This window comes from Nuphar pumila, chromosome 2, assembly GCF_984573655.1.
Source record: "Nuphar pumila chromosome 2, dmNupPumi1.hap1.1, whole genome shotgun sequence".
NCBI lineage: Eukaryota > Viridiplantae > Streptophyta > Magnoliopsida > Nymphaeales > Nymphaeaceae > Nuphar > Nuphar pumila.
In genome coordinates, this window is record NC_143250.1 from 107,330,829 (window position 1) to 107,340,674 (window position 9,846).

Here is a 9,846-nt window from a genome sequence, read left to right on the forward strand (position 1 = left end):
CATTATAGAAATCGTTTAACCCCATCAGGAATTGAATAACTCATTTCCTTTGTATTTGATCAGAAATTGAATAACTCATTTCCTTTGTATTTGATCAGAAATCATTTTCATTGAGCCTCATTTGAACGTTGGTACTTGAGAATACAAACTAAGTTCATCCCATATAGATTTTATTTTGGTAAAATAAGTGGCAACTGGTATTGTTTCTTGTTGCAAGCGGCAAATAGAACTTTGGATCTGATAGATTTGTGGTGCCAGGCTTTGAGTATATTTTTCCTGTAGATCCCTCCACACCTCGTGGGTGGTGGAGGAATAAATAACACTGTTGGCAATGTCCTTACTTACCGAATTCAAAATCTAGGATAATATCATGTTATTGCAACGAAACCAAGACGGGTGATCGATCGATCGTTCCTACTTCAGGTTCGGTGATAGAATAATCAATAAAATCAATTTTATTTTTCGCACTAAGGACCATCATCATGGCTTTACTCCAAGTGTCATAGTTATCTCCGGTCAACTGTTGTGAAACCAATACGTTGTCGGGATTATCAAAGTGATGAATGAAGAAAGTAGTAGAAATATTCAGACCTGATTTTGTCTTGAAAGACATATCCTTCAAACTTCCTTCTTCTTGCGCTATTGATGCGATGACAAAATCTCAGCCTTAGTGATGTCGCTATGATACCATGTGAAGATTGACTCACAAAAGAAAAGAGAATAGAGAAAACGTATATGCTATTGAACTAAAAAAACTTGATACAATCGGTTTCTGAATACAAGTATTTATAATAAAAAAATATAGAGTACTCCACGCCAATCTTGAGTCCTATGCATCTAATAACTCTTTATGATAAGGATGCCTTTGATGACTCTCACTATAAGGACTTTGAGACTTTGATGTCTTTATGAACTCTGCACGATAAGAACTTTGATGTCTTGATAAAATAGAGGTCTCCTTTGGAATAACAAACTCGGTAACTCTAAATAACAAACCAATACTGATAATATTAGAACTCTCAACCGAACCTGATATACCATGAATATAGGACTCCGATAATTAATTAGGACTCTGATAAAGTTGATATTCTTAACAACCATCACCCACCACCCACATAATCCTCTTCCGCGTTTTTTCATATTTTTCTACTCTCTTTTTCTCATGCTACACAAACAAGCTAAAAACTTTTTGTTGAAAAACTTCTCATATCATAAACTCTCTTATGCAAAGCTTTCTCTTCCTATGAGAGCTTCTCTCTCTTACAAACGTGCCCTGAGTGAACTGGATGGTGGGAAGCGGGCAAAACGCCCCGTTTCTGTACTGAACCTTGGTTTGGACAGAGTCTGTGCAAGAAGGTAAGAGGGGACATTTATAATCTGGTCCACAACAGCATTTGCATCTCAATTGGTGATGCTACGGCCCAGCTGGATCAAGGGCTTGAGTAAATCAATGATGTTTCCAACTGGCGATTTCTTTGAGACTGTCTAGTCTTCATGGTGAGACAGATGAACTACTTTACTTCAACTGTGTTTTTCATGTTATTATTTATTTTTTCGACTTCTCTTGTGCTTTCTACTTGATTTTTCCTCATTCTTTATACATTTTCTTTTTGGATCATCATAAGTTTTCTCAATAGCTTCCAAAACTAATCCCACTTCACGCTTCATATTATTTTTTAAATATTCGCTTCCTCGCTTGAGCTTTACTCATCGCTTCCCCGTATCCATTTCGCTTCTTGGTAACTATGGTTTAAACTGTTGTTACTGTGCGTAAATTGGCCCATCACATCACATGGTGAGGTGAACTGTCCGTAGGATAAGAGGGGGGGAGCATCCGTTGGTGAAATCAAGAAGTTAAGAAGGAAAAGAAAAAATAAGCCCGAAGATGAGGGCGTTCAAGAAATTATCTGCTTGCAAAATCTCCAAAGCGAATATAAAAAAACCTTCAACGGGCGTCTTTCCCTCCATTTCTGCGAGCACCGCCATGGCGTTCCCGCCACACGTGCGACGTCGCAAGGTGGAGTTCCTCCTCCTCTCGTCCACGGTAATCGTCAACGCGAAACTCTCTCTCTCTCTCTCTCTCTCTCTCTCTGAACTCCTTTCTGATGCGATCTCGTATGCGGGATTCCTCTCTCCACGGGCGAAGCAACTCCGCCTCTCTCCGATCGTGAAGTACACCGCCCTGTCGTTGTTTGCCGATCGGTTCCTCCGATCATCCCAGAGGTAAGCACGATATACGATCACCGCGACTCCTTTCGGTTTTCTTTCGATTTTGATGTGTTTCCCCGCTTTTTTTCCATGGACTTGCAAAAGAATCAGTGGATCGGAGGTTTTTCCGGGGAAACCCCCGATTTCACCATGTTAGAGAACCAAGTACGGAGTTGTCAGGTGTCTGACGATTTATATGATGCATTTTTTTCTTTTTCAGTTTTCTACTTTGCTTAATTGCAAAAATCTCTGGTGAGATGAGCGTTAGATTTCAAATCGCCTTGATTTCTTTTGATTCTGGTTCTTTTTTCCACTTTTTACGCATAACCTGGAAAAGGAATACCCTGAAAGTCTGAGTTCTGCTGGAGATATCTACAAAATCACTCTCTTAAAACCCTAAAATCGTGTATATGAGGTGTGTTCCATTGGTGACTTAGATCTTAGTTTGTTTTGTTGTCTGTTGACTTGATTTTTCTTAACTACAATTCTTTTTCCTTTGAGGATGTGAGTAGTGGGATTTCAATTGCAGAGAAGACTTAAAAGGGAAATATGAATGAAATTCTTTTGTATTGCATAGAGATTGTTTAAATAGGTATGCTGCATATGAGTAGAATAAAAAGAAAGTATAATGAAGTAATCTTGCAGCATGGATTTCACCAACAGTGTCATTGATAGTAATATGCATATGCACCGATTGAACTTGGCTCTGTAATTTATGAAAATTCATTAAATATGGATATTAATGTCACAATCATGCTTGCTTCGTACATTAGCTGATATAATCGCTGATGTAATGAGCAGTCGCTCAATGGTCTTGAACAGACTTTTTTGCACTCAGCTCGCATACCCCAATTTAGACATATTTAGTATTGCATAATTTATTGACTTGATTTATTAAGCACCTTGCAAAGAACAGAATTATCTCTAATAAAAAGTGTGATAATATTTGAATGTCATACTGTGGTAGTTTTATGGGAGAAAGTATTATAGCTTGACAACTCTGCCTAGCAATGCTTTCTTTTCATGACCTTAAGACTTTAAAAAGGAGACATGATGAATTGATTGAAGAATATTCTTTTGATATTTCATCAAAAAAAAAAATCCTTTGATTTGTAGTGATTCTCCAACTTTCAGGCTTCTCAAAGAACCAGCTAACTACCTGTCTATAGAATGTTCTCACAAACTCAGATTAATCCCTTAATTATGAAAGGTTGAGAAAGAGCGTGAGTAGCTATGTCACATGGGTGCGGGTGCGGGTACGGGTGTGGCACAATTTCAAAAAATTTGGACACGGGGATATATATATATATAAATTAATAATAAGATTATAAATTTTAAATATGGACAACAATAGGCTCGGTCAAAGTTGACCGTGTCTATAAAGTGGACGGACTCGGCCCTGGTGCATTGACCGAGTCCGACACTTGTTGACCGAGTCTGCCCCGTGTCCGAAGCCGCACCCGTGTCGGGGCATGTCAACACGGGTGCATCGACCTCCTAGCCGAGTCCGTGTGACATAGGTGAGTAGCAATGCAAAGGCATTGGATTTGGTTTGGATGTAGTCATTATTGAAGACCTAAGTGTGTGTTTCCTAATCAGTGAAGATTGATGGTGAAATGTTCCAACTAGCTAATTGGATACATTTTATATGTATTCAGGTTTGGATTCAGATGTATCACTGTGTACTGATTCAGAATCCAATTGTTAAATGAATGTTGTGTGCTCTACTGACTCCAACTAAAAGGCTTGGTTTCAGTTGGATATTTTACCCAAATCCAATCCACTTATGTCCCTAGGTATGGGCAGTATTTTAATCATGAGGTGCTACTGGTTTTTAACAACAAAAAATAAAGATTATTTCTAGAAAATAAAAGATTATATGCCTTCTTAGTTTTTGTCTTTGGATGATTTCTCAAGTTTACTACTTAGTTTTGTTCTTGTAGAGAGTGAAAGAAAACTGCAAATTGTATTATTTTCCCTTGTGCTTACTTTATCCTGCGATCTCACCATTGGAGATCTGTAGTATTATTGTATTATTGTGTTGTTACTTAGAAATGTTGTTGGGTATAGGTCATGGTTTTCTTAGCATGATGTTGTATGGATTGAGTGATGGATTTGATTCATTACTTATACAATATAGATTTAATTCTGATCTGCTTGTCTTCTCATTCTGTTTTTGTGCAAGTTCCATGATAGCTTTTCAAGTTATGGTTGCTTAATTTTTTGAACTTGCAAAGAATTGCTGCTTGTCTTTATATGTTTTGGCTTTATTTTTAGTTCTTTTGTGCTATGGGAATCTCAGGTTAATTCAAGAGAATGAGACAGCAAGCTGGCTTCTGCGGCCCCTGGATGAGGGCAATTTGCAGCTTTTTGCACTCATCTCTATATGGATCTCTAGCAAAGTATTGCTCTCTTTCACTATCATAACCATTATAGCCATTTTAACTTATGTCCAAATATGTGGTTACATTGCTGCTAAATTCTGCTGTCAATATCCAGTAATGTGGTCACCATTGCTGCTAAATGCTGCTGCCAATGATGGTTATTTTTTTATAAATTGAATGAAAATTTTATATCACCATGTATTTGGGAAGACAGTAAATTGAAATCATTTTCTTTTTATGGAAAGAGATTTAAGGTTCTTCTTCACCAATATATTGGCAACCCAAAAGAATTGTCAATGTTCATCAGAAGATCCATGCGATATTACATTTTGTTTGTGAATTATAGTCCCTCTATTGAATAAAGAAAAATCTCATTATCTCTCATCAGTGGCATCACATAATTTTGTCTTTTTCTCTTTGTTTTACCCTAATCTGATAGATTTTTCATTGTTTATCCTGTCTCTTGTTTTGATTGTTGTTTTCTTTGGGAGTTGGGGCATGGACGTGCAGATGCATGATATTTCCCCACTGTCTATAAGGGCATTGAAGTCTTTGGCAGATGAGATGATTAGCGATCAACATTTCACTATAAGAGATTTCATTGAAGGAGTAAGTTGCTCTTGGGCTATGATGTTGGGCAAAGTAACAAATCCTAGCCGTCTCTTGTGAATGCTTGATATAAACCAGATTTCTTTGTCAGCTCTTTAATTTTTTGTCATTCTCTTTGGCTAATAATCAATATATGTTCCTCTTTTAAGTATTTGTTATACTTTTATAAATATATTTTGTCTCGATCACTTTTTTTGCTTACACTGTGTTTTCCCTTTTCCCTCCATTTCCCTTTTTTTTTACAGGAAATGGCATTTATGAAGGTGACCTATTTAGGAAAGATGTGATTTAAGTCACCTGATTCAGCTAAGTTGTACTTATGATTTTTCAAACACTAGGTGCTGAGGTTTGAGATAGGAGCAGCCAATATTGCTTTTATTTTCCTTGACGACCTGCTTTGCCAGTTTAGGTAAGGCTTCTATTTAGGAAAATAACCATGACAAACCACACTAAAAGTACCAAAGTACCAGAAATGATATTTCCACCTTTTTTTTCTGTGAAATTGTTCTACCATTTTTTCCACCAAGGAAAGTGGGGAGGCCTTGTAACTTTTAGTAAATCTCTCTTTACAGTTTAAAGGCAAAGCTGTGGCTTCCAAAATAATGTCTGTACAAATTTTGCTTTCTGGAATGACAAAGTTGTCTGTCCCTATGCCTTGGGTTATCCAAATCTTATAAGTATCATATACCGAAAGAAAGATTTTGTCATGTTTTCTGTTCAACTGTTCGTAGTAAGGCCTTAACAACTTCTAAGTTACATTCCAGAGTCTCTTGAAACTCAAATATAAAGTGGTGCCTTTTTAATGAATGCTTTTTCTTTTTTCTTTTGTCTTTCTGGAATGATAGAATTACTTCTTAGTATATCTTTGGCTAAGAAATGCTGCACGAACCTTTTATCTTTGGCATTTTCAATATTTTTGTGAAAGTCCATGGCAAATATATGTTTGTTAAAAAGTAACGACTTTAGCAGAAAAAGGTATTCCTGTGACAACGTGGTTCTTGTATCCCTCAATAAGTTTGCAGAACTTGTTTACTTGTATTATAATCCCATAGATTATCACTGTTTTTTAAAAGTTGCCGAAGTCGATGTGTATCAATCAAGTGCTTTGGAGTCTTTGAGTTGTGGCTTGTCACTTCTTTGAGCTGAGACATCTCTTGTTCTTGTAAGGGAGATAGCAAAGGTTGGGGAATCTTTGAAACTCTCTGTTTGCATGGACATAATGGATCTTCTTTATGAACGAGAAGAGACTTCAGTACTCTATCATTCTCCTCGCTCTCTGGCTGCATCTGTTCTGGTATGTTTTCTTCTTTTTTTAATGATAAACCATCATCTTGATTAATTGGTTTCTGCCTTTGGGTTGTAAGTATGTTAAATTCTTGAAAGGTAGCAGCATATGTCTTGACAGTCCCAAAGCAGACTTGGGAATTTCCTGTACTCCCCTGGGGTAAGAAAATTTCATATGTCTACTTTTCTTCCTATTCTAATATTGCTTTTGTATTCTTTTTTTGGTGTCTTTTTTCATTTAATTTTGTTTAAGTTATTCTGGGTGTTGTTTCAACTGATTGTTCCATTAATTTGCTGAAAACTGTGAGTTAAAGTTAATCATGTGACTCAATGAAAGTTTTGAGAAGTTGAATTTCAAGGCATCACAGAAAGCAGGTAAACTTTTAAAATGCCCAAAACTTGTGTAAAATGTATGACGTTGGAGGAGTGTGGAGCATGTTTCCTACCTGGATATAAATCCTTAATTTTTGTGGATTCAACTTCACGGTAAGTTGGCAGGGTAGGGAGGCGGGAGGGGTGGTTTGCAGGAGGGTCGGGGGCGTTAGTCCCCAAGGTGATTTTTTGGGAAGGTAGTTCTGTAATTTTAGCTTAGGCTCCTTGTGATATTCAATGACACTAATAGATTCCTTGTAAAATTCGTAAACTCCTCCTATTTAAGGAGGCATCCTCCTCTGTATTGTGTATCTCAATCGAATAAAGAAGAAGGCTCAGTGTGGTCGCGGAGGCAGTTCTTGCCGAACCATGTAAAATCCTTGTTTTCATGTGTGGCTGTTTTCTCCTTTTGTTTTTTCCGTGCTTGTTTCTTCGATTCATCGGTAGGTTGAAGGGTTGTTCCCTAACATGATGTGATGGCAATAACTATGTTATATTAGAGTTAGGATCATTTTAGATATATCTTGACTATCAAAATATACTCTTTGTCTATTTATAACTACCAACACATGCTGAACAGCTTAGACATATAATTTTATGGCCTCAGATTTGTTTTTTGGGCGTTCTATGATGATGTCTAAGGTAGCTAACATTTTTGAGTCAATGTTGGTCTCGGCCACAGTAGGTTACCATTAATGCACTCATTGGCAATGTAGATTGACAACCTGATATCCATCGGTGTTTGGAAATAAAAGTCAACATTGATTTGGATTTTCACAGTAAATATCATTTATGCGTGCATTAGCAGATCTAGAATGGTAACCTGATATCTGTTGGCATTTGTAAATAGCATGTCCCATCTCTGAACTCGGGGCTTACTACTATCACATGGTATTTCATTTGTTGCAACATTCATCAGGTCCTTAGATAACAGAATGAAGCAACCAATTATGCTATTTGAAGAGTTGGCCTTTGTCAATCAAATGGAAGTTTCTTTGATTTTAAGAAAAAAGGGTATAACCTTTAATTTTTACATTTAATCAGGGGTTAAGATGTCTAAACTGAAAAGTTGCTTGGGAGAACACCAAGCAAACTTAGGCATACCTAACACCTATATTATATGCTTTAAAAGTCTGGAGTTAGTTTCACCAGCTCTCAGAGACAATTTTAGAATTCTTGAAGCTTAGGCAAATTGCAAGGCATTTTATATACACATTCACACATGTGCATGCATATATATGTATGTATATATATATATGTATGTATGTATTGTATGTATCTATATGTATATAAAATCAACACTTTCATAGAGTTAAAGTCCGTGTAGCCTAGTGTACAAAAGCTTCACATAGAGAGCCTATTTAAACTCAACTTGGAAAATAGGCTGTGGTATTTCATTAGGTTGATCCCAAGTCAACTTATGCACCACTTGTAAGCAGATATATTCAAGGCAGATGAGTCTGTAGGTGGATCTATGGTGAGACTTGTAGGAAAAATCTATACAACTTGTCTTTTTGAGACAGTTGCTCCTGTTGCCAAAAGGGAGAGATAAGGTGAGTTTTATCGGTTGTTGCATCCAAACAATGGCTACTGTTTCATGATGCGTGAAAGGTATTTTTTACTATGGAGATTTGTATCAAGCCTATATGGACTTTGCCTAGTTCCACTGGAATTAGGATTGCTAACACTGAGAAAAGAGGACTTGTGTAAAGGCTATTTGTGTATTGAAGCCCCAAGAGCATGGTTTCGAAGATTTATGAAGAAAATGTTAAAGAGTTGGCTTTAACTAGCTAGATGCATTACTAATATTTTTTGCTCAGAATGACATGTTGCAATTGTTCTGTATCTTGGCCAAGTAATTACAAGAGATGACAGGGAAGTGGGATTTTTTAGTCACAAAGGCATTTTCATACTAAAGGATATGCTGTTGATGACGCAATTTCATTGGAGTATGTGTGTGCGTTCATGCATGTGTTTCTGTGTGCAACGGTCATTTGCAGAATATAGCTGTCTGATGCTGCTTGTTGACTATAAAATAATAGTAAGTGCGCACTCTCTCATAAAAAAATAGTGAGCAAAACAGCCATAGATGATGCCCATGCTTGTGATAGTAGTGTATTTTTATGAGAAGAGGAAGACAGAATTTGATGGGCATGAGAGTGGAGAAGCTGAAGGATAGCAAATGTTGAAGGTAGAATTTGAAACCTGCATGAGCCATGAGTTCATTAATGAAGAAAAGTATATGATATTTTGTTGGTTTGGCAAACTTTTTCATCCCAAGTATTTGCATGAATTTTTACAATTTAGTTGTACAATAGTATCTGAGGATCTGTCTCCGAGTTGCTAACGCTGTTCACTTTAGAGAGTTTGACTAGAGGACCATGGATGTACTTGAGGAGGATTTATTTGGAAGATATGGTAGTAAATTTTCTTGTACACCTGTGTCTAGACGGTCTATTTTTGGAAACGATATGCCATCAACAGAACAGCTGGCATTGCACGAACCATGCCATTGAGACTTACAATCTAACGTGAAATAGGATCACAAGTTCAACCATGTTCATAACATCACTTGGTATTTTGCAACCTCAGGTAGTTAAGGTTTCCAACTAAGTTGATAATATCACTTAGGTATCTGCATGCTCAAGTGTGCAACCACACGCAGTCAAAGTTTAATGAAACATAGAAATAAGAAAGTGTTTTGGACAGTACAAAGCAGCACGTCGCTCAGCATGGTATTGAATTACTCTTGGATCATTCTTATTTGTAGCATATTTGGTAAATATACAGCTGAAGGTAATAACAGATATCAACTAGGCTAAGTCAATGATATTATTGTGGAAGTCAGTATGGAATATCTACAGGAAAATGCAGTTATTGGTCCACCAACCCATCTTTGGCTGCTTCCTTTGTCATCGTGGCGACATGCTTGTTTAAACCGGGCCCATTACTTTTGGCCCCTCAAATGAGTTAGGCCGCATAGGATTCT

General features: G+C 37.0%; 1 protein-coding gene across 1 annotated transcript; it reads left to right on the forward strand.

The window, feature by feature from the left end:
• Window positions 1-1,984: 1,984 nt before the first annotated feature.
• CYCJ18 (cyclin J18) lies at window positions 1,985-6,797 on the forward strand. Its single transcript, XM_089991810.1, has 9 exons — window positions 1,985-2,044; window positions 2,147-2,223; window positions 4,511-4,610; window positions 5,103-5,201; window positions 5,447-5,464; window positions 5,540-5,610; window positions 6,369-6,499; window positions 6,589-6,645; window positions 6,739-6,797. Exons 1-9 carry the CDS (start codon window positions 1,985-1,987, stop codon window positions 6,795-6,797), a joined length of 672 nt encoding a protein of 223 aa, XP_089847936.1.
• The last annotated feature ends 3,049 nt before the right edge of the window (window positions 6,798-9,846 follow it).

What these genes read in the sequence shown, in the direction of transcription:
- CYCJ18 (XM_089991810.1), top strand. Translation starts at nt 1,985, where the DNA reads ATGGCGTTCCCGCCACACGTGCGACGTCGCAAGGTGGAGTTCCTCCTC. An exon ending in TCCTCCTCCTCTCGTCCACG is followed by an intron (nt 2,045 to 2,146) that starts GTAATCGTCAAC and finishes CCACGGGCGAAG; the next exon opens with CAACTCCGCCTCTCTCCGAT. An exon ending in TTCCTCCGATCATCCCAGAG is followed by an intron (nt 2,224 to 4,510) that starts GTAAGCACGATA and finishes TGGGAATCTCAG; the next exon opens with GTTAATTCAAGAGAATGAGA.